Source organism: Aspergillus ambiguus (genome assembly GCF_047715705.1).
Source record: "Aspergillus ambiguus strain CBS 117.58 unplaced genomic scaffold BDV59scaffold_25, whole genome shotgun sequence".
Classification (NCBI taxonomy): domain Eukaryota; kingdom Fungi; phylum Ascomycota; class Eurotiomycetes; order Eurotiales; family Aspergillaceae; genus Aspergillus; species Aspergillus ambiguus.
This window is the reverse complement of record NW_027395538.1, coordinates 188,498-210,681: the sequence shown is the minus strand read 5'-3', so window position 1 is coordinate 210,681 and position 22,184 is coordinate 188,498. Positions and strand designations below refer to the sequence as shown.

The 22,184-nt window shown below is 49.3% G+C and overlaps 9 protein-coding genes and 2 non-coding genes across 11 annotated transcripts; 6 read left to right on the top strand and 5 right to left on the bottom strand.

Moving 5' to 3' along the window:
- Positions 1–3: 3 nt before the first annotated feature.
- Positions 4–2,584, top strand: rad7 (DNA repair protein Rad7, protein). The gene is made up of 4 exons (XM_073696921.1): positions 4–340; positions 392–430; positions 479–506; positions 555–2,584. Coding segments are annotated over exons 1-4 (1,779 nt in total). The 5' UTR covers positions 4–338; the 3' UTR covers positions 2,265–2,584.
- Positions 2,585–3,048: 464 nt separating this feature from the next.
- hacA (transcription factor HAC1) lies at positions 3,049–4,860 on the top strand. Its single transcript, XM_073696917.1, has one exon. It carries the CDS (start codon positions 3,435–3,437, stop codon positions 4,746–4,748), a length of 1,314 nt encoding a protein of 437 aa, XP_073546157.1. The 5' UTR covers positions 3,049–3,434; the 3' UTR covers positions 4,749–4,860.
- A 50-nt stretch (positions 4,861–4,910) lies between these two features.
- Positions 4,911–6,177, top strand: BDV59DRAFT_182523 (putative SNF7 family protein Fti1/Did2). The gene is made up of 2 exons (XM_073690374.1): positions 4,911–5,124; positions 5,198–6,177. The coding sequence occupies exons 1-2, from the start codon at positions 5,080–5,082 to the stop codon at positions 5,786–5,788; spliced, it is 636 nt and encodes a 211-aa protein (XP_073546156.1). The 5' UTR covers positions 4,911–5,079; the 3' UTR covers positions 5,789–6,177.
- A 164-nt stretch (positions 6,178–6,341) lies between these two features.
- BDV59DRAFT_t118 lies at positions 6,342–6,414 on the top strand. The gene has a single exon. It is a non-coding gene; the product is annotated as a tRNA-Lys (tRNA).
- Positions 6,415–6,701: 287 nt separating this feature from the next.
- On the bottom strand, positions 6,702–7,032 carry BDV59DRAFT_203570 (uncharacterized protein; the record flags this gene model as incomplete). Its single annotated transcript, XM_073694288.1, has 2 exons — positions 6,702–6,926; positions 6,979–7,032. The coding sequence occupies 2 exons, from the start codon at positions 7,030–7,032 to the stop codon at positions 6,702–6,704; spliced, it is 279 nt and encodes a 92-aa protein (XP_073546155.1).
- An 872-nt stretch (positions 7,033–7,904) lies between these two features.
- BDV59DRAFT_209055 (major facilitator superfamily domain-containing protein) lies at positions 7,905–9,702 on the bottom strand (the record flags this gene model as incomplete). The annotated part of the gene is made up of 5 exons (XM_073695318.1): positions 7,905–8,521; positions 8,574–9,025; positions 9,095–9,248; positions 9,303–9,471; positions 9,523–9,702. 5 exons carry the CDS (start codon positions 9,700–9,702, stop codon positions 7,905–7,907), a joined length of 1,572 nt encoding a protein of 523 aa, XP_073546154.1.
- A 1,385-nt stretch (positions 9,703–11,087) lies between these two features.
- Positions 11,088–11,225, top strand: BDV59DRAFT_t119. The gene has a single exon. It is a non-coding gene; the product is annotated as a tRNA-Tyr (tRNA).
- A 59-nt stretch (positions 11,226–11,284) lies between these two features.
- BDV59DRAFT_182522 (uncharacterized protein) lies at positions 11,285–11,849 on the bottom strand. The gene is made up of 2 exons (XM_073690373.1): positions 11,486–11,849; positions 11,285–11,406 (listed from the first exon to the last, which is right to left on the bottom strand). The coding sequence occupies exon 1, from the start codon at positions 11,765–11,767 to the stop codon at positions 11,558–11,560; it is 210 nt and encodes a 69-aa protein (XP_073546153.1). The 5' UTR covers positions 11,768–11,849; the 3' UTR covers positions 11,285–11,406; positions 11,486–11,557.
- Positions 11,850–12,511: 662 nt separating this feature from the next.
- Positions 12,512–14,154, bottom strand: BDV59DRAFT_209053 (transmembrane amino acid transporter protein-domain-containing protein; the record flags this gene model as incomplete). Its single annotated transcript, XM_073695317.1, has 5 exons — positions 13,999–14,154; positions 13,678–13,939; positions 13,433–13,624; positions 12,985–13,376; positions 12,512–12,934 (listed from the first exon to the last, which is right to left on the bottom strand). The coding sequence occupies exons 1-5, from the start codon at positions 14,128–14,130 to the stop codon at positions 12,512–12,514; spliced, it is 1,401 nt and encodes a 466-aa protein (XP_073546152.1). The 5' UTR covers positions 14,131–14,154.
- Positions 14,155–16,972: 2,818 nt separating this feature from the next.
- On the bottom strand, positions 16,973–18,771 carry BDV59DRAFT_182521 (uncharacterized protein). The gene has a single exon (XM_073690372.1). The coding sequence runs from the start codon at positions 18,477–18,479 to the stop codon at positions 17,025–17,027; it is 1,455 nt and encodes a 484-aa protein (XP_073546151.1). The 5' UTR covers positions 18,480–18,771; the 3' UTR covers positions 16,973–17,024.
- A 414-nt stretch (positions 18,772–19,185) lies between these two features.
- BDV59DRAFT_182517 (putative C6 transcription factor) lies at positions 19,186–21,859 on the top strand. Its single transcript, XM_073690371.1, has 5 exons — positions 19,186–19,401; positions 19,455–19,638; positions 19,686–19,797; positions 19,849–20,534; positions 20,589–21,859. Exons 1-5 carry the CDS (start codon positions 19,353–19,355, stop codon positions 21,826–21,828), a joined length of 2,271 nt encoding a protein of 756 aa, XP_073546150.1. The 5' UTR covers positions 19,186–19,352; the 3' UTR covers positions 21,829–21,859.
- Positions 21,860–22,184: the final 325 nt, after the last annotated feature.

Here is a 22,184-nt window from a genome sequence, read left to right as displayed (position 1 = left end):
GACGGATGAGCGAGTGGATACTATGGTCAACAAGTTTTCGCTGGGTCAGGAGAAAATCTTTTCAACGGACGACCTCGGCAGAACCAGACGAACAGGGACCCCTGTTAGGCACCAGGCTGCGACCAGGCAGTCATCCTTCACTCCGTTGCTGTGGTGGTGGTTGTCGTTGTTGTGGTTGTCGATTGATCACAATACGAAGAGCGATAAGAATCACGCGTTAAGTGGAACGCGAAATCACCACGACCCTCCAACTCTCCCTCTCCATACTCCATCCTACTAACTGCGATCTTCTCCCCACTTATCCACTCGACCCCTCGAACCCTGACTCTCCTGTCACAATGTACGTCCATTGACAGCTTCATCTTCGCACCCTGCTAACCATCATCTCCAGGGCTGATCGGAGACCACCGCGCAACCGAATCCGGGGCCCGTATGTTCGCCTCCTCGCTCCCTATCAGTCTCAACTAACGTAGAACAGTCAATCGGCCCTGACCGATTTCCTAGCGGTGAGTGTCTCCTCATCCCGGTCCTACAACCTCTACTCATCCATCTAGTCGAACAACATCTCCGCCGCCCAAATTCAGGAGGACTACGAAAGACGAGTCCGAGAGGCCGAACGTCAACAACCGCCCGAAACGCCACCCAACGCACAAGATGAAGGTTCCGAATCGACCACCAGCGAATCCCCCGAGCAGAGAAAGAAGCGCAAGCGGAAGGAAGCCGTCGCTTTGGCCCGGATCAAACAGAGCAAGGAGTTCGCTCGTCGTAAATCCCGGCGCATCGGGGAACCCGACGACGACGATGATCTCATCGCGAGGGAGATGATGGACGAAAAGGCGCGGCCTATGCCGGGACAGCTGGAGAACTGTGAACTCTGCGGCAAGCGCTTCACGGTCACACCCTACAGCAAGACGGGACCCAACGGGGGCCTCCTCTGCGCGAAATGCTCCAAGGAACAGGCGAACGACGAAAAGAAGGGCAAGGCCAAGAAGCGAGGGCCTCGGACGGGCCGCCGTCAAAACCAGAGCAACCTGCTGGACGGGATCGCGCAGCAGGGCGCATTGAGTTTGGCGGAACTGTGCACCAAGAAAGTCGCCGACAACATCAACGACATTGAGGAGTTTGGCGACCTCCCGGCGTCGCTACTACATGGTCTGAGCCAGATTCTGTCCAAGCGACGGGTCCTGACCCCCAGAACGCTGAACCTCTTCCTCCGCCCAGACTTGGAATCTATTGATATCTATGACTCGGCTAAACTCGAAACGGATGACTTCCAGAAGATATTCGCCTTCATGCCGGGTCTCCATCACGTCAACCTGCGCTTTGCGGGGCAGATGAAAGACCGGGTTCTTGAATACATGCTCGATCGGGACCTCAAAATCAGACACCTGCAGTTGGACGCGGCGAACCTCATCTCGGATGCATACTGGCGGAAGCTGTTCGAGAAGTTGGGGCCCCAGCTGGAGAGTCTCAAATTGTCCAACATGGACTCGTCATTTGATGACGAGACAGTGAGCACGCTATGTAAATCCTGTCCCAATCTCCGACGTCTCAAGTTGAAAGAATGCTGGAGAATGGGCACAGGCTCACTGGAAGCCATCTCGACCCTCTCCTCCCTGGAACATCTATCGCTCGCTTTCGTCCAAGTCACCGACGTCGCCAAACTCCTGGAGATGGTTGCCCGAGTTGGCCCACGCCTGCGGACGTTGTCGCTCGAGGGGTTCCCAATTGCCGACGACCGCCTGCTGACGGCTATCCATGCGAACTGCCATTCACTCACCAAGCTTCGGTTTACGGGGAACGTCGTCTGCAAAGACCAGGGGTATGCCGATCTGTTCACCGACTGGCGCAACCCACCGTTGGAAGTGGTGGACCTCTCCTCGACGAGGGACGTCAACAACGCCAACCCGGACGGGCCGCCGGAGGCGATCGGACTCGCATCACGCGGGTTTGTCGCCCTGATGGGTCATTCGGGGGACAGGATCGAAAAATTGAACATCTCGTCGTGCCGGCATGTGTCGCGGACTGCGTTGGAAGAGGTGTTTTCGGAAGGGAAATACTATCCGCAGCTCAAAGAACTAGATGTGTCGTTCCATACGGTGATGGATGACTTTCTGGTGGGGTGCATCTTCCGCTGCTGCCCGGAACTGAAAAAGCTGATCGCCTTTGCATGTTTCAATGTGCGGGAGGCCCGGATTCCGAAGGGAGTGGCCCTGATTGGTGGATTGAAGGCGCAGGATACTATTGTTGTTGAAGGGTCGTAGCAGATGCAAGGCGTTGATCCCTAAAGGGGATGGTTTTTCTTACGGCATATGCAGGACCTACAAATAAATTCCCTATTTCGTAGTGTTTATTGACACGGTGGGATTCTCGTATGCATGGTTTATTGAGGAATGTTGACTGGAATGCTACCGGCATTGGATATCGACGGATAAAAGGGGTAATTTAGTAGTTGTGACAGGCATCTTCGTAGTCGACGTAGTAATCTATAGGAAACATCTCTCGCTCCATAGGACTCCCTGGTACTCCGTACAGTGAATGATGAGACAGACAGGGGCAGGGGATGGGCGGATGGTGCCACAATTTCCCGGTGGGTTTCAGCCGGATCTTTTTGTTTCGAACATTCGATGATTCTCCATATTCTCCGTCAAATCCCCGTGTCACTTTGGGAATGATTCATCATTAGTGTCAAGATTTGCCGATGATCTCTCGCCACCGTTTCCAGGGTTGTCGTCTCGGCTTTCGTATCTTTTTATACACGCAGCAAGCAGTATCCAGCTGAGCTGTCTTGGGAGCCTAACAAGAACTCGAGTAACTACACTCATCATCCTCCTATAAAACTACAATCCTTCGTGATCGACGCATGCATCGACGCGGCTGAGCAAATTGATGGGGACACCGAAATGGCTAAAAATGGCAGTCAATGGAACGGCCCCACCGCGGTGATTGGTGGACGAGGGCCTAGACAGGGAGAATTACCGGAACCGCCTCTTACCATATTACCCACCAGAATTGCCCCCCTCCCGGAGGTATTTTACCGGTCATTTACCCTCCCTGGCTGACGACTCCGCCCCCTTACGTGCCTCCTTTCCCCCAGTGAATCTGACCACGCTGGCCTCTACTTAAACCTTTCGCAATCCCTCCTCTTCCCTCTTCTCCCTCCCATTCTTCCTTCTGACCACTTGTCCTTTTCCTCTCTCCAGCCAGTCCTCTGTCTCTGGCGTCTCTGGGTCCCCCAATCATTGCCCGGTCCGGAGTTCACCCTCCGTCCGTGTCCGGTATGACACCGTGGCTTCTATCCTAGTCATTAGGCTCCAGTGGATGTAAAATCACCCCCCACTTCCTCAAGCTCCATCTCTGCATCATATCGATATACTCCTTGCAGAGTCCCAGTCATCTACACACTTCAACATTCAATTTCAATCCGCTTGACAATGGAAGACCGGTTGTCCCCCGTGGACAGCTTGCCCGGTACGCCGGAGATGGACGTCCCTGTCCTCACCGTCTCTCCCGCCGATACCTCCCTGAAGGATCCCGAGGTCAAGTCTGAAGAGCCAACGACCGAGGAGAAGAAGCCCGCAAAGAAGAGAAAATCGTGGGGCCAGGAGCTCCCTGTTCCCAAGACCAACCTCCCCCCGAGAAAACGTGCCAAAACGGAAGACGAGAAGGAACAGCGCAGGATCGAGCGAGTTCTTCGGAACCGTGCCGCCGCGCAGACCTCCCGTGAACGCAAGCGGCTGGAAATGGAGAAGCTGGAGAACGAGAAGATCAAGATGGAACAGCAGAACCAGTTCCTCCTCCAGCGCCTCTCCCAGATGGAAGCCGAGAACAACCGTCTGAACCAGCAGGTCGCCCAGTTGGCCGCAGAGGTTCGCGGCTCCCGCGGCACCACCCCCAAGGCCGCCGCCGGGTCGCCCGCCTCGCCCTCACCCACCCTCACCCCGACCCTGTTCAAACAGGAGCACGATGAACTCCCCATGGAGCGCATCCCCTTCCCCACCCCCTCCGTCACCGACTACTCGCCCACCCTGAAGCCCTCCACTCTGGCTGAGTCCTCCGACTTGACACAACATCCTGCAGCGATGTTGTGTGACCTGCAGTGTCAGTCGCGGGACTCGAAGGAGATGGAAGCGCGCTCCCCCTCTTTGACCTCGGGGCAGGCGGCGACGCTCACGCTGCAGATGACCTTGCAGCTCCTCTTTCTGACGATGACTTCCGCCGCCTCTTCCACGGTGATTCTCCCGCTGACCCGGATTCTTCAGTCGTTGAAGACGGGGTCCCCTTTGAACTGGTCCCGGGCGGAGATCTATCAGCATTTCCCTTTGATTCTCTGGTTAATTTCGACTCCGAGCCTGTCCCCTTCGAAGACCTCGAGTCGTCCGGCCACCCCCTTCCGGATGAAGGTTCTCGCCCGCCTGCTGGCGTGCAACCCGGCCTTGGCGCGTCCACTCCGCGATGCGACGGGCCGAGCGTTGCAGCTGGCTGCTAGCGAGACCATCTCTCCGGGAGGCCGGTCGACGACGCCCGCGGTCGGAGAGGGCCGATGGACTTGGGAGTTCCTCTTAACCGTGGTCTGGGCGATAGACCGCTTCGAGCATTCGGGACGACGCAAACGATTTTTGAGCGGGTTACGGGCACCACAGACTGGTCGGCGCAATCATTTAGGAAAGACGCATCGGGTCACACGGCGTTCATGGAGTAAGAATCCCGGCGAGACGTTGACGTCTCTGCTGATGGGGAAGGAATGATGTATAATAGCTTAAACTGATTCTCACTTTTTCCTTCATTTTATTTCTGAATTGTAGATGTATATAAATTGTAGAGAAATCTAGATGCACAAGAATCGGGCAGACTGTCCACCTAACACTGTACGGCAACGGCTAAGTCTTAGCGACGGGTGACGTTGCCACCCCTCATCTAAAGCGGCAAGACCGTTGCCTCCGCTGGACCACTATCTCAACTTCTCTCACTCACTACTCCCCACACCTCACACACTCTCTCTCTGTCTGTCTCTTTCCACGCTCGCTCACTTGCTCCTCTCTACACTCATATCTATTCATCCAATTCCCTCCATTCAAAATGGTTCGAAAAGATCCCATCTTTGAAGCCCGGACTAATGTCAAGGTGAGTGACTATGACTAGTCCCTCACACCCCCCTCACATCACCATCATCCCACTAACAAAAGCCCACCCACAGCTGCACTCGAACCGCCTCAAAAAAGAAGCCTCCCGCGCCGAAGCGACCTTCAAATCGGAAAAGGCCAAAGCCGACAAGGCGATGAAGAACCGCGAGTTCCAGATCGCCCGCATCCACGCCGCCTCGGCGGTCCGCGAGAAGCGGCGGCAGGTGACGCTGCGGGCGGAGGCGGCGCGCGCGGACGTGATCATCAACGAGCTCAAGGCGGCGCAGAGCACGCGCGACACGTCACGCACGCTAGCGCTCGCCTCGCGCGGCCTCGACGCCGCCTCGCGCAGCGTCAACCTCGAGACGCTCGTGTCGCACGCGAACAACTTCCTCGCCCGCTCCGAGGACTTCAAGATCGCCAGCAGCGCCATCGAGGACGTCGCGCAGGGCGTGTCGATGCAGGAGTATGGCGCTGAGGGCGAGGCGGATGTCGATCGCCTGATGGAGCAGCTGGCTGATGATGCCGGCGTCGATATGCGCTTGGCGTTGGAGGCCGATAAGGCGCCCAACGAGGAAGTCCGGGTGAAGGATCAGAAGCAGGCCGATGCGGAGGTCGAGGATGGGTTGGGGGCGAGGTTGAGGGCGCTTAGGGCGGCGACTTAGGGGGGGTTGCTCAGTCAGTGCTTGGTGGTGGTGATGGTGCTGGTTGTCGTTTGGGTTGGTCGGCACCTGAGTGCTGGCTGCGTCCGTGTCTACGTCTACTGCATTCACGATGTTATGTCCTGATACATTTATTTGCTTGTCTTGGTCGTTTGGGAACTAGTTATCATTGGCGTCTGTTGGGCGTGTACTGCGATTGTCTTCATGTGGTATGCTTGGTTGTGCTGCCGGTAGTGGGCAGCTTCACAGAATTAGAAGACGATTTGATTGTCTCTGGGTGTTCTTGGGAGTGTTGATATATATACGCATGCACGCTCATTGTCAGTATACTGACTGGCTGTGTCAGTCAGACACATACCTGGAACGATCTGTTGCGTAAAATCTAATACGGGTTACACCTAGGTAGGGAGGTAGTTTCATGATACTCTAGTAGTGCAGGTACATTCTGTATACGCAGTACGCTGTACACGATGGAATGGTCGCTCAGACATCGCTTGAAGCTTGAACTACACGCTCCCTCATAAATTAAAATACGATCGCCTTTTCCAATAACGCGGCCGGGCTAGCTCAATCGGCAGAGCGTGAGACTCTTAATCTCAAGGTTGCGGGTTCGACCCCCGCGTTCGGCTAACATTTTTGTTCCCTCCTGTTCGTGAGGAACATCTTTTTGTGGTTAAAAGGGATGGGGAATTAATGTGTTGGTCACGGGTTGCTCTTGCGTGGCCTGTGACTGTCCTTTTGATTTGCTCCCCGTGTTCAGTTTCTGCTTTTGTGTTACTCTGCCCTCCAATCACCGCTTTCAGTCTAATTCCATTTGCCTGACAACCAACTACATAGAGAGATTCCCAATACAATGTCCGCTTCTCGTACCACACAGAACCATTCCTCTATTGTCATCACGAGTAGTGATCAATCATTAAAGGTATCTGAAACTGCAGATCGGGGGATTCGGGATGCGTTTGTCGGCGGGGAATTCGGCGCCGATTCGCTTGACAAAGTCGGCGGCGTACTGGGCGATTTGGGTGTTGATTGCTGTTGCGAACTGCTGGCGCATGCAGTTGTTGCTGGCTTTGGTTGCGGAGAACGACGGATCGCGTTCGACGACGAGCACAGATCCGTTGAAGTCTGGGTTGGTACTCAGCTTCCAGGCGATCGATGAGCTAGCTGTTGGTCGCTCCGCCGATGATAACTACGTCGTAGTGCTGGCGACGCGGCGTGGTGGGTGAGTTGGTGTTGGTGCTTGCCATGTTGGAGGTAGATAGGAAGACTCGTGGGACTGTGTTGTGAGGGGTAGCTCTCTGGCATTTGGATGGTTCATATAGGTATATCGTCTATATATGCGGGGGTTCTAGCTACTATCCTGCCATGCCATGTCCCAATAGGTTTCCTGATCAAACGCATGATATTCATGAGGGTGAGGTCTTGTTCTGCAGTTCTGCAGCTGGGAATACTCTTATGTCACCTAGTTCGACTAACTGGCTGATCAGACACGATAATGCTATCTATATCTAGTGAATTATATCAATTCTTCTTCCCGCCATGATGAGTTTCCAGTCCGGTTGGAATTGGTTTGCCACATTTATAAGCGAGTGGATCTATACAACAAATAGGCAGGATTCCCCGAAAGAGTAACTAACACCACCTGTAACCGATGTCTTAAAAGGAACAAGGCAACATTCCAAATTGAATAGCCCTCGCTCGTGTGAAATTGGACGTAAAGTCAACCGCTCTTACAATGTCTCACATCTTCATGTAAGTACATATTCGGAACAAATTCATACTCATACTGACGTCTACTAGCGCCGGAGAGACAGGATATACCGGCGGAGATGTCTTGTATGCGCTTACGGATTCTTTTCGCTCTTCCTAGATCATGGCGCTCGTCCGAAGCGAGAACCGAGCAGCCTTTTCTACGGAATGCCAGTTCTGCCAGTGCCCTAACCCGTCTCACATGTTCATCACATCCGATAAATTAATTACTCGATATCGAGAAAGAGGCAATTTTGTATAGCTGATGATGCAACTTTTAGATCAATTAATATTGCCGCTATCTACTATGCAATAGATCAGTGCATCTCCTAGAGGAGTGGAGTAAAAGAAAGGTCCTTGTTCATCATTTCTAGAGCGTATGCTTGAACAACGGAGATTTATCGCCCATGTCTAGCAGCTGCTGCTCAGTATATTGCTCCCGCACCTGTTCTTCCGAGATTTGCGCCTTCTTCTTGTTACTCCAGATATAGGACAACTCCAAAAACAGCGCAAGCATCAGACTAACGCCACCCAAGGCAAGCGACAGCCCAAATCCAGTGTAATATGCCGGGTTCTCCTCCTCCAGGTACATGAAACTGCCCAGGATACCGCCAATATTGCCGAAGGCGATATTGAATGCGACGCCAATTGCGCGTCGATTCGATGGGGTCAGGTTGTTTGAGCTCCATGAGGTTGTCGTCGGGTGAAGGGGGTAGATGCCCATGCAGGTGAGAATAACCGCAAAGAGACTGAGACCTAGGTTCTCTTCGAGCTTGCCGTGTAGAGAGATAATGATACTATAACCCACAACGACCAGTGAAAGGCCTGTGGCGACGAATGGCATTCGCCAGTAGAACTTATCAGAGAGGAAGGCAAGAATAATTGTTGAAATAGCCCCCGCAACATAGGGAGGCACGGTCATCAGCTGAGCCTCGGTGTTTGTGTACCCCATGGCTTTGGTGATGGTCGGGAGAGTGAACTTGGTCCCTGCGAGTTATTAGTAGACCAACCAATACCACTCAACGGAGAGGGTGCGTACCATAGGCGCAAGCTGCCTGGCAAATCAAAATAAATGTGAGGATGTACATCCGCCAGTTCGTCACTACTGCAATCAGGTCTTTCCAGAGATTGCGCCTTTTCATCGCCTGAGTTTCCTCTTTGAGATTGCCTCCTTCTTTGATGAACAGCTGGAGCTCGAGGAACCGGATCTCGTCTGGTGCTAACCAGCGGGTGGATAGTCTGGGCGAGTCGATTAGGAAGAAAAAGCTGCTTATGCCTAAAAGGACCGTAGCAAGCCCCTCTAAAATGAAGATCCACCTCCAACCCTCGTATCCTCCGATACCGTCCATTTTGGCAATGGCCGCAGCCAGCAAACCGGAGAAGGCACCTGATAGTGCGCTAATGCAGTAGAAGCATGCCAAACGGAGAGACAAATCTTTAGGCATATACCATAGGGTGCACAGATAAACAGCACCGGGGAAGAACCCAGACCTGTCGGCAGTTAGAGAATCATTCCAGTAATGAAGGGTGGATACACAGCTTGGGATTGGGGAACCATACTCGAAAACACCCAGGAATACCCGCGTCGCCACCAAGCCTGCGAAGTTTTTCACGACACCCGTTAGAGTCATGATAATTCCCCAGGACACGATGAGAACGCCGAGATATGCTGAAGGGCGTTTGAAGTTTTTGAGTACCATGTTACTTGGTATCTCTATCAGGTATTAGTATATCCTCTTGAGAAAAATGCGGCGGATGGAGTCCGGACCGAAGAGAATGTAAGGAATAAAGAAGATGGCCAACGCGATGTTCCACTGTATACCGTCCATGTTGAGATCATCTACAAGGCCCTCAATTTTTGCGTTGCCGATATTCGAACGATCTAGTTGGGCTACAAGGTAGAAAAGTGCAAGCATGGGAATCAGACGCATGTCGACCTATGTAGTCTGATTAGCAGGGGGTTCGTGGTCCCACAATGTATAAACAACCTTGCGAAAAATAGCCTTTCTTTTTTCTTGGGGGTAATTGACATAGAAGTCCTCGTCTTCTGGCCTGAGTCCAAGGACCCGAAAATTATCAATAGTAACAATGGTAGGAACATCCTGCCCGGCACCGATTTTCTCATCGATAAAAGACGATGCAGGATCTTCCGACTGCGTGGAAGGCATGGCGAATGTGACAACACGGCCCTCTTTTAGCTTTCAGAACTGGGCTTCGAGAGAACCTGTCCCTAGTATCTAATCGTCAAACCTGTTCACTTTTTATACCCCAGATTACTACCCCAGATTTGACGACATGGCGACTCTTTCACTCTACCCCGCATAGATTGTCATAAAGGCTTTTCCCATCGACGAAGGCCAAGAGAAAGCCAAGAGATTACTTATGGAGAAGGAAGAGAGAGAGCTTCGATCATAGAGTAGCCGAGTCATTTCTGCGAAATGGGTGTCCACTGTCGAGGAAGCCAAGACGTTACTTCTGTGGAGATGCATCTGGGGAAGGGTCTGATCTAAAAGCGTCTCTGCAATTGGCGCACTGCGCGGGGGTTGTCAAGTCAATTCAGTTCCAGTCAGGATCGAAGAGGCATTTTCTCGAGGCGGGAAACCGTAGGGAATATATATGCTCCCTGACGGAAGACTGCAGTCTATCTGGGAAAAGAATCGAGGATAAAAATCCGACGACAAAGGGGTGGTAATTCCCCATACAGATGGTGCTGCTTGCGGGGTAAGCTTAAAGTCTTGGTATTGCGTTAAGTCTGAGGCCAGAATGCACTGCCTGATATTTACGGTCGAGACGGTTTCTTGGTAGTGGCTTAACCGACTATTGCCGAGGGATGAACGAACAATGCACCTTGACTCGAATAGGTGCTCCCTTATTTTGCTTTATTCGTCGTCTCAGGCAAGTGCTTCCGGCGAATATCGAGATATGCTGTTGGTGTCAACTGCGGACTGTTGATTAGAAAATAATATCCGCGGTGGAAACCTTAGGCCTAAGGCTATAGCACAGATAGGTTCACTTCCTTCGACAGTTAGACAGTATTTGATCAGATCAAGTTCGAGGAAAGGAGAGGCCAGAATCTTTGACTTTTAAACAACACAGTATGAAAGATGAGATCTCAGAGGTGTTGAATCGCTGTATCCCGGATTCCTCTTGGCGAAATGGAGCTATGGTGTTTCCCACTCGAAGAGAACCCCATTCCGGCAGAACTAAGTTCCTCAAGCTAGTGCTAGATAGTGTTTGTTGCTTTAATCCATAAAGTTCCGATTCCGCTCCCGGAGATATATAGAGAGTCACATCTGTATTAATGGATTGTTATCGCAGTTACACCAGTTTAACTGACATAGCTTTATATATTGACAAAGAACAAAATAAGGAAAGAACTAGTCAGTAGAGCAAATAAATAGGGAAAGCTAGCTGGGATAATCAATTAGGATTCATCTAAATCCCTGCACTTGGGTTTAGCTATAGGTTGAGTTGCTGAATGAGGGAAACCTAATCGGTGCCAAGTTGAGCTCTATTGGTCATCCAGTTAAGCCCGCGCTAAGCCTTAGGTACTGGCCCATTGGCCTAATGGCTAAGGCGTCACTCTGTAAGCTTTACCCCGTACCTAATCTGTATGGCCCGTGCTAACATGGCCAAGCCTATTCACACCTGAGAGAAGTGAAGATTGCGGGTTCGACTCCCGTATGGGTCGCGTCTTTTTATCAAGACAGCCTTTTTTTTTTGCTGCTGACTCTCCCGCCTTTTCACCATCATTTTTACGATTCTCCTTGATTCTTTTACCTGATCTACGTGAGATACAAAAATCATTATCCGTTGACGCTTGCGTGTGATTATACGGAGCACGGTTTGTGTACTTGGCTGAGCCCTTGGGCCTGAATGAAACCCCAAATTGTTAGGACCATTTAATCAATAAAGGAAAAACCTGAATGCCTGAACCTGCCAGGGACGTACCATATTTGTTTTCGTGTTTCGAGGCTAGCTGGTTGTTCTAACCGGTCGCGACTATGCAGGCCCTCCGAACACTTAAGTGCTGAGACGCGGCCAGGTTAGACAACGGTGGCGCATATGCTGCGTGGTGAATGGGAATGACCCGGTAGATGCGGATGCTGCTAGACTCAGCGCTACAATGGAGGATCTGAAGAAGATTGAGCCGAAAGTGTTCTTGGTGGGCCATTGCACAGACTCGAGATTCAGATGCCACACCGCCAAATGATCTGCTGAATTGCCAGCCATGTTTCTTAGGTAGAAGTGCGCTCTGTAAATATCTGATTCAACAAAGGAATAGGTAATTTCGTTAGAACCAACTGGAGACGATACGTTCGCTTTGCTGAATAGAAGTACGCAGTATAGATTTCTCGTAGAGCATGAACAGAGATAAGCAGAAATTGTGATTTGAGTACGTACGTAATCTCATCTGTATCAGTAGAAGCTGATAACGCGGTCCACATACAACTCCATATGCATATCTCTGGTTTCATTCTCTATCTTACTCTGCAGTGCGCTGACGGAAGAGGAGTCGTCCATATCGTTTCTCCACAACCCTTATCTTCCCGACAGGCATCAATGGAACTCGGCAGGCTTCCCGTTTTCAATGTATAATACCAGTCCTTTATTCATCGATTGTGGATGCTTTTTCGAAAGTATGATCCAGCATTGTAGGCTAACAGAGCTCGAAATATCGGATCTCTAGAAAATCTAAGCACGGGGGAGAATACACATTTTATAGGCGCACTGAAGTCATTGGCGTCCAAATCTACTAGGAAATCCCTGGCAACTTAGGGTTCTGCCAGGAGTATATGGGTAATGAGCGACGAATATATACACCAACTACTCATGAGAACTGTGTGTAATCGGGATGGAGATCTACTTAGTCCCGCTAAGTATCCATTTACAGCTGTACACAAAGTTCATATGCCCCCCATGAATCCCTGAGAGGTCGGACCAATGAGACCGTCTCCAAATATTCACAGAAAGAGCTCATGTCGAGTTCGAGTTGTCAGCGCATGACCAGGCCGCTGAGCCTCCAGACTCTTTGTAGCTACTAATGATGCTGACGATCGATCCATATGTACCAGCAACCATTAAGAACATTCCTGCCACTATAACGAAGATGCTCCAGCAGACCATCAATGTCCACTTGAGCGATCTATCAGTTCTGCCCCGGCTCCAGTTATCGTATAGCCACATACAGCCCATCGGCTGGAAAGACATCATTGTACCGAGCAGGGCACCAACTAGAGATACCAGATCGTTGAACACGGGAATAGCACTGGCGATAACGTACGCAATGATAGTGATACCAAAGGTACAGCTAAGCCAAATTGCCCAATGTGTAAAAGTGTTGGCAGTCAGATGCTTAGAGCCTTGCAAAAGACGAACAAAAATATACTTGGCTGGTAACTGTGAACTTATTAGTATATTGAGTCGAGACGTGCAATCTTCCAGCTTACGTGAATGACGAGCAAAGTGCTCACAATAAGACCTGGTAGGCCAAATCCGTAACTGACTTTCTTCATGGTCGGACCAGCCGAGCCAAGAGCCGGCGAAGCAACATAGGATCCGCAGTAATAGTACACAACACACCCAATCGTGATATAAACAGAAGTTACAACGGACTGGCACAGTATTAGCGATCGAGTATAATATTGGGGATCGCGCATCTCGGAAACGATAGCGAAGAATCCTGGTGTCCCTGCGTAGGCGAAGACTATAGAGGAGATTGCAGTGATAGCTTCAGCAAAGTTTGGAGTGCCTCTGATCTTGTAGTTTGAGACCCAAACTCCATCCTGAGGTGCGGATGCTGGACGTTCTTGAACGCCGACGGCGATAGTGACAATGAAGACTGTTACTAGATGTCAGATACTATCTAGGTAACTGATTGGGGAGGGTAGAACTCACTTGCTGTTAGAATGCCGAACAACCCAACCCACGCGATCCAACTGATTCGGCCTAGGGTTCGAATGCTAGAGAGGGCAAAGCCCAGGACAGCTGCCACGGCTACGAAGATGGCCGTGCAAGCTCCATGGGTCGAGACTGCATTGAGCGAGATAGAAATCCCAAGCATCCCGGACCCAGCCACAAAAATCCAATCTGTCCCGTAGTTAGAATGACGAACAGATCGCGATTCTCAAAGATATTCTCACAAAGACAGAATGTGAACCCCAAAAAGACACGGCCGGGATATCCGAACATCAGAGCCCCGGTATCGTCGATCCCGTAGACTTCACGGTGTCGAAGCTTGAAGGCACCAATCATATAGTCTGACCACGTGGTGATACAAGCAATCACGCAGAGTATTATGACACCCGGCACCATACCGAGGGTGTCGAAGGCAACCGGTATCGAAAGAACTCCCAGACCGATCTGAGTCTTCATCATGAGGGCTGCGGTTCCCACCCAACCTATCTTGTTTGAGTGTCAATTCACAAGGTGCATTAAATAGGGTGATGCTGAAATGTACAGACATTACGATAATTTGGACCGTCGCCGGTTATTTCTCCAAAGACGGCATCGTGGTTGGGGGCCTTGTCAAAGTCTCCCTGTTCAATCTTGGAGGGGACAGGGCCCAAAGCTTCATCCTGCTTTTTCTCATCCATGTTTTGAGACCATGTATGGTGTATTTGTTCAATAATTCAATATTGGGTGCCAGATTCGAGGAAAAGGGGACGCTAGGTATTTAACCCATCACCCAAGTGGGTTCCAGGCCATAGATAAGACGTCGGGTCCCAAGCCGGTGTACACTGACACTCGAGTATCCACAAGAAGGGGGGGAATCGCAGCCGGCCTCAGCTGATCGGCGAATTACCTTTGTTAGCTGGACCCCAACTAGGAAACCATGCAAACTCGATGTTACGACCACCTGAGCGTTGTTATCTTCTCTCCACTCCGTATGCCGTATGTAAAGCTGGCGTTACTCCTCAATATGTCACCCAAAAGCGCATTGATAATTCTATTTCTGGCCAATTGTTTTTTTAACAGAGCTAGTAGACAATATGTGTGGAAAATAGGTCAACCTTTCAACCTTTCTAGACTGAATAAAATAGGGAACCCATGGAAGCCGTATTCCGATATAACCCACACGTCAACGCCTCGGTTACCTTTCTGCAACCGGCTCATTCAATTTAACTTCTAGTTTAGTCAAATTCCCGCACTCTCCGCATTCTCCGTGGGGTTTCCCCGCATCCAGCCAGCTTTGGTTCCTATGAGGAAGATCTACATCCCCTCATAGTATATGAACTTTCCAAACTCATCTTCTCACCAGAAGCACACTTGCCCACGACTTCTTATGCCACTGATTCTCCGTGGAGCTAGCCATCAATTATTTGAAACAGTTTCTGACAGAAGTGTTCCGTTGATTCTAGCAGCTCCAATATTAAGGACGCTATCTGTGTTTTTATAATGTGGTTACGTCATACTGTAAATGCCCAAGACGCTACGGGCCACGTTCCCGAGAATGCGTATAGTCTAACCGATTAGGTGTAAAGATAGTAAGACTGCGGCATTTTACTTATAACCCTAAGTAGTGTTTTGGACTGTAACTTTGTGCGGGTCCGGACATATTATAGGTGGTTTTAGCAGAGATTGTCGATGGCGGTCTATGACGTTGATTCACCAGCGTGTTCAAAAAAAAAAAAAAACACCACAGAGGCGTTTGAATTCCCTCATGGCTGTACCATTACCAAGCTGGACAGCATGCGGTGAAAGTCGAAAACCTAAGTCCTATTCCCAAGTCTAGACTCGTAATTGACAGGTCCATCTTGTCTCCCGTTGATTTCATGCCTTACAGCTTGGACTTGCCCTCCTCTCGGCCTACGAGGTTAGGGTGGGGGGCTCGAACCGGTCGAGTAACGGCATAGAAGGCAAACCCTTGTGACTTGGTTGAGAACTAGCCAGAGTGTTATGTTAGCTACGTGCTTGATATGTAAGAAGCGAGGAAAAAGTTGAGCGGAGAGATGAAGATGAGAATTGGCGTGACAAACCTTCACCTTGGACCCGACATGGAAGAAAGCAAAGTCTCCTGGCACTAGGTGGTGCGTGATTCCAGTAGCCTCGTCCTGTGATATAGAATAATGACCATCAATAACTATCCCAAACTATGAAAATATAATCCTCCTTTTGGCCGCAAAAAGCGGGGTCCAAAGTGGATAAGGAGACATACCAAAACATCAATTTGACCGTTCAGGACATACTTAGTCTCCTCAAACGTGTAGTGCGCAGGTCTTTGAGGTCCAGCCTCGATCTTATAAAACCCCGAAGTAAAGTGAGCAGGGGATTCGGTCTTGGTGCGAATAGAGTGAAAGTCAGCTGTCGTTGCATTCTCGCCCTGGGGCAGAGGAATAAATTCGTGACCGGCGCCCTTAATAATGGTAAGAGGAACAAGTTTGTTAGACACTATACGCAGTACAAAGTAAATCCAAGAATCAGCATGTTTGATGACTTCGGGCTCAGACGGATAAGCAGTGCTCAGTGCTCACTTTTGTTTATGTTCGTTTACTCCTTGGTAGACAGAGACAAGATTGGGAAACATTCCGGCGAGGTATATTTGGATTAAATATACCTGAACACCCGCAGCTTAACTCGGGCGCGTTCCCGAGATGTGACGAAGACCGTGCATGTTATACCTTGACGAACGGTAGAACCCCCGGTCAGGTGGCTTGAGAATATCGGATGGCTGCCCGGTGTCTATCAGCGAAGGCAGCTCTACATTTCGATCAGGGCTTACAGAGATTTCAATTGCTAACAATAATCATCGGGACCGCCGCTGATGGCAGATGTAATGTTGATAAATACGTATAGTGCCAGAATGTTCACGATCAGGCTTGTATTTCCCCCCCGCTCCTTTTCTCAGCAACACTAATCAGTACCAGTCAAGGGCAAGCAATTACAAAGACTGCTGCCAAGGTATTTGAAAAGAAAAACCTTGTAGCGAGAGGCCGACTTGTAATAACATGATCAAAGAAATGCCAACAAGCTCCAAGTCATCCAGGCCAAGGAGCACCCTATTCTATGAATATGGGGACAACAGCCGATCGTATTATGGACGTCGTGGTGCCACGCCATTATGTCAAACAAATTTATGAAAGCATTCAGAATTTGTCCATGTCCTTCTCTGAAATAGTGTGCTGTACTACTGTTTTATTCGTTCGGTATTTCCATTCTGCCGAAGTGGAAGGTGTGCTCTGCAGCCTATTTGCAGTTTGCGTTGGCTCCACAGAAGCGGTACTCTGGAAAATCACCACAATCCTTCTAAACTTCGGGTAAGGGGGAGTATGAAAAGACCTTATAAAACAAAACAAAAATCTCAGCGAAGATATACTTCACCTGGTGCATAGTCCTTGACAAGCGGTTGTAACAATGTAGATAACTTGCCGCCCTTGATCCTTCGGCTTAATAGGGGGCTTAATATTATACAGACCCTATATTTACGCCAAATGAAAACGCATATTCTCCGCATTCGCTATAAGGTCTAGGTACAAGAAAAAGCTGATACTCAACCAGATAATTCAATGCCTGCGATGGTTCCCGGGCGCCAATGACTCAAATCGGCGTCCATCTTCTCTCCCGATCCAAGAAACAACTGAACTCCGACCCTACCACACGTCCTTTGAAGGTCAATAAATCGTATTCTGAAGGAGTCCTGAATCCGAATGGCGGATGAGTCCGGATTCTCCGGTGCTGGAGAGATGATTAACGACTGTAGAAGGGGAAATCGTTCCTCTCGCTGAGCAAGAAGATCCTCCAAGTTAGGAACAAGTATATCACAGATATCCTCGTCACAGTCCGCTATTTGTAGATATTTCAGACTTCCGGGAAGTATATCTTTTAGCATAACCATATCCTCTCTCTTTTTAGGATGGAGATTGAGGAGGTTGCTAGCGCGAATACGCAGATCCCATAACTTGGGGAAATTCGCCAGCGACCCGAACCACCTATTGTGTGAGATAGGGTCAGCATCCTTGTCGTAGTGGACGGTTTGACTGGGTACAGAAGCTTCACCCAGATGGTTCAGATGGAGAACTTCCAGGCTGTGCTTCTGTGTTAGGAGTGCAGCGTGGAAGCACCACGGTCGAAAGCTGGCGCCCTTCAAACGAGCGAAATCAAGCTCCTCCTGGTACGAGCACCACATCAGAAGGTTAGTGTGCTGGTAGGCAAAGCGCTTCAGATTGGCACATGAGGTAATAAAATCGGTCATTCCCTGTCTTCCATTGCAGAAGTAGTCCAGTACGAGGGATTCGATTGGGGAGGTAGATGGTGGCGGAAGAAAAGCTGGATGATCAGCCACTTTGTACGCAGAGTGAGATTCCTGTACCGGCCCTAGCCGCAAAGTGCGAAGAGAGGGCAGATGGAAGAAAGGAAGGTATTCGCAATGGTTTAAGACTCGGGAGAGATCGCACCAGATGAGGTCAATTCTCTCCAGACGCTGCAAAGCCGGGAGAGTATCCCTATCGAAAGGCGGTTGCTTCCATGTGGCCTTTGACATGATCCGGGTGATCCAACCTTCAGGGTGTTTATGAATTGCTGAGATTGCAATCAAATTGGGGAGTATAGCAAGCAAAAGAGCAATCCATGCTTCAGCCCGGTTCACCGACAGCTTTTTACACCATTCTTCCCATTCCACGGGCGACTCGCTGATGAGATCTACGAGATCCCGTATTGCCGGGCACAAAGTAACATGCACGTCTCTTTGCACATATCCTGTCACTGTGATCTCGCGAATAGAAGACCTTATCGCGAGGTTGCCCAAAGCCGCCCCGAGCAGACACCGAAGGTGAAGCCATTCGATGTGGGTCGAGCGGAAAGCAATTGAAACAAATAAGACACGCCATGGCCAAGAAACCTGAACTAGGCGAAGTCGGTCCTGGAAGTTTGGGATTTCGTTTATGATGGCAAGAATTATCTCAGTTGGCAGCTGGTCCATATTTAAAAGTGAACACTGGGAAATCATAAGCAGGGGAAAAAAAGGGTTGACAGCTCACAGAAGGATCGCTAGCCTGCCTAGCTACTCCCGCGCCCGGTAAAAGATGTAGACATAAAGTGCCTAATTGTTTGGAAAGGGGAATCTATCTACGTATTTTTTATTTGTGAAAGAAAATAAAAACGGTATGTGTAGTACACAAGGACTTGCTAGCAGTCGCTACCAATTTTCATAGTTGCTCCAGTCAAGTCCTGGTGCTATTCTCACGTGTGGCTAAACCCGTCTAGGGGGCTTTGTTTTCCACACCGTTCCGAAGTAGGATTATAGATGTTTAGATTTGAAGAGCATTATGCAGAGTCTATTTATAGATCGAAAAGGGTCATTACTATTCTGCTTTCTTCGTACACCCTAGCGCCTCTTAAGACATGACATGATAAGAAGGTAGACAAATCTGGGCCCACATTTTCTGCATAACAGATACGCAGCGATAGCTCCATGCTTATGGGGCAGGTTCTTCTTACACTCGGACTCTGTGGTTAGATTGATATGAAGAATGACAGCCTTTTTACATCGTTGTGACTTGACCCGCACAACCCTATTGGCAATCACGAATACTGGGTACCTGCAAGCTATCCAAGCAAATATAATGACAATCAGTATTCGGGTTACGTCATTTAAATACTAAGTCACTTTAATTTCAAATAAGATCCGCGGGAGGTTTTGATTGTCCTCCGCATGAACCGGAACTTTTACCCCCCAATAAGACCTCGCTATAGCCCGTTTCACCGCCCCAAGGACGGTAATGCAGTTTTTCACCTGTTGGAGCTGCCCGAGCTCAAAACATGACCTCATCCATCATACCCAAGAGTAGGGTATCGACTTGGATAGCGCTCTGCCTTGATAATGTCGCTTCCCTTTCGGCGGAAAGATCAACATACAGATTCATCCTCCGGTGAGTTACATGTCACATCTGACCACAACACCATCCGTCTGACCGTATATCAGCGTCAAAAGTCGCTATCCCCCGTATTCCCCTGTCTACAGTTCCCGAGTCACGGCGAACGAAGAGGGCCTGTATAGCATGCAGGGAGCAAAAGTCTAAATGCAGTGGTTCTATACCATGCAGCCGCTGTGTTGGTTTTGGTATTTCGTGTGAGTTCGCGGAAGGAAAACGCGAACGGGCAGAAAAGTGACTATGAACCAAACTCCTGCAACGTATTGTACTAACCTGCGCAGATACCTCGAAGTACTTGAAAGAAAGAATAAACTCTATGAAGGAGTGCTGCGATACCTGCAATCCAGAGTAGAGAGCCATGACGAAGACCTTATTACGAAAACGCTGGATGAGGTACGTGTAAAGTCAGGGACCGATTTTCGCACATCTTAACATGCACCGTAGTCCGGCTCTGACAGTTCAGTCCCAACGAAAGGCGTCCTTGATGTTGCCAGCTCCCCTCCTGATCGACCGTCCGTTGGCGCAGAATACGTCGATGAGGACTATAATCGGAATAGGCAACTGCAGTCCTTTGGCTTTGTTGGAGGACCTTCCGAAGTCTCCTGGATAAAACACCTAAGGAGAGATATAGAAAGAAACAGACCTACAGGGACAGAATCTCCAATCATGGAGGTCTCGGATATGAATCTCCAGCCCCTAAGCTCGGTAAGTCATTTTTTGGATGATATCGAATTGGCTATAGATGGGAATGTTGCACTGTATAGTCGACCCGAACGAGAGGTTGCGGACAAACTTCTGAACCTCTACTTCCACACTGTTCATGCATCTTTCCCCATCGTTGGCAAGGTGCCTTTTATGCAACAATATGTCTTGTATTATTCCAGGCTTAACATGAAACCGCCAGGAAAATGGCTTGCGATTCTGAATTTGATATTTGCCCTAGGTGCGAAGTATGCCGCCCTTCTTTCTGAGCCGTGGTTGCACCATGTCGATATGCCGGTATCATATTTTTCACGAGCTCAAAAACTGGGTTTCACGCACTCCCAACACTTTGATCACCCTTGTCTCCAGCAAATTCAAGTTGAGGGACTTACTGCATTCTTTCTTATGTCAATAGGCCATATAAACAGGTATGAGCTTTTCATTAAGTTAGTCGATAGCCTGTCTAACATAAACAATTCTAGGGCATGGAGAACTTGCGGGTTTGCTGTAAGGTCCTCTATCGCTATGGGCATCAATCTGCGGAGTGAGAGCTCGCATACATCAGATACATCAAAGGAGCTACGGTACCGTGTTTGGTGGGCCATTTACACCCTAGAAAACACCTTATCTATTATGACAGGGCGTCCTACAAGTACTGCCGATAGATTCTGTACGACACCACTGCCCCTTCCCTATGAAGAGGACCAATTCCAAGGACCGATTGCTTCCCGCCTTCTCTCAAGCTTCTCCGTTCGACGTGGCTATATGCAAGATTTTGAGTCCAGACGCTTAAAGAGATCATCCCAACGAGGTACAGCAGACGATGTATCCTCAGGTTGGAAGCATCAAACTTCTACTATCGACAATATAGCACCAAGCAATTCGCTGTACTTCTTACACTTCGTTGAAATTACAAGAGTTATCCGGAAAGGCATCAATTTGCTGTACGCCCCGGGATTTTCCAAGGAGCCATGGTTCCGGATTCACGGAACAATATCGGATCTGGTTAACGAGGCGGATATCTGGCTCAGTGGCCTTCCACACGTTTTCCAGTTCAAACCTATGCAATACTCAAGGATATTCGAACGGCAGAGATGGAGTCTTGCGTTTCGGTTTTACAGTTTAAAGATCACTGTTACTCGTCCTGCTCTTTGTCGCTCTGACCGACAGAGACCCGACCACGGATATTCTCGTGGGAGGCAAAGAAATGCCGCAGAGATATGCGTTGATTCCGCTTGCGAAATGCTTGATCTTCTGCCAGGCATACCTAATATAGTCTGGCTAATCAAGGTTTCTCCTTGGTGGTGTGTCTTACATTACTTGATGCAGTCGATAACCGTGTTGTTGATCGAGCTTGATCTTTGCATCAATCTAGGTATCCAAAGGACTGTCAATGTTACCAGTAGTGTCAAGAAAGGGTTATATTGGCTTCAGGTTATGGGTATGGAGAATATAGCTGCACACAGAGCCTGGGATGTCTGCCATGGTCTGTTCTGCTCGATCTCTCAGAGAACAACCGGGCAAACGAGCCCAGCACCATACCTACCTGAGGTGGTTCATTCTCAAGCCAATTGGAACACAGAATTTAACGTGGGTCAGGATGATCAACAGCTTACAGAGCCACATCTACCTCTGCCAGAAAACACGATTGTCCATCCCACCCTTCATACGATGTATGACGAGCTTCAACCCTGTGATTTGAACAGAGACGTATTTCAATAATATGTTAGCACAATCATACGCGATATTCACGTATTATTATTATTATTATTATTATTATTCTTCTCCTTCTCCTTTTGTGAGGATTTCTTCACGATCAGCAGTACCACAGTAGGAAGTTTCCTATGACGAGGGTTTACAACCGTATCTAATACATTTTATTATTAACCTTCTTCAGGTTCGTTTCGGCTATTTTATATGTAGTTTTCAGTGTAAATTTCTCTTGAAGACAAAAGGACAGCAAGAGGCACTTGAAAAGGCGATATTTTGAGCATCTAGGGACATTTATGGATAGTAATATAGTTAACATGCTACGAGACATTGTAGCTATGGCAACATGAGTTACTACAAAATTTCAA

Bases quoted from the DNA above. Each gene is read 5' to 3' on its own strand.
- rad7 (XM_073696921.1), top strand. The intron at 431-478 runs GTATGTTCGCCT...AACGTAGAACAG, and splicing joins CGCAACCGAATCCGGGGCCC to TCAATCGGCCCTGACCGATT. The intron at 507-554 runs GTGAGTGTCTCC...TCATCCATCTAG, and splicing joins CCCTGACCGATTTCCTAGCG to TCGAACAACATCTCCGCCGC.
- hacA (XM_073696917.1), top strand. From the start codon at position 3,435: ATGGAAGACCGGTTGTCCCCCGTGGACAGCTTGCCCGGTACGCCGGAG.
- BDV59DRAFT_182523 (XM_073690374.1), top strand. From the start codon at position 5,080: ATGGTTCGAAAAGATCCCATCTTTGAAGCCCGGACTAATGTCAAG. The intron at 5,125-5,197 runs GTGAGTGACTAT...GCCCACCCACAG, and splicing joins AAGCCCGGACTAATGTCAAG to CTGCACTCGAACCGCCTCAA.
- BDV59DRAFT_182522 (XM_073690373.1), bottom strand. From the start codon at position 11,767: ATGGCTGGCAATTCAGCAGATCATTTGGCGGTGTGGCATCTGAATCTC.
- BDV59DRAFT_182521 (XM_073690372.1), bottom strand. From the start codon at position 18,479: ATGATTTCCCAGTGTTCACTTTTAAATATGGACCAGCTGCCAACTGAG.
- BDV59DRAFT_182517 (XM_073690371.1), top strand. From the start codon at position 19,353: ATGTCGCTTCCCTTTCGGCGGAAAGATCAACATACAGATTCATCCTCC. The intron at 19,402-19,454 runs GTGAGTTACATG...ACCGTATATCAG, and splicing joins ACATACAGATTCATCCTCCG to CGTCAAAAGTCGCTATCCCC. The intron at 19,798-19,848 runs GTACGTGTAAAG...CATGCACCGTAG, and splicing joins TTACGAAAACGCTGGATGAG to TCCGGCTCTGACAGTTCAGT.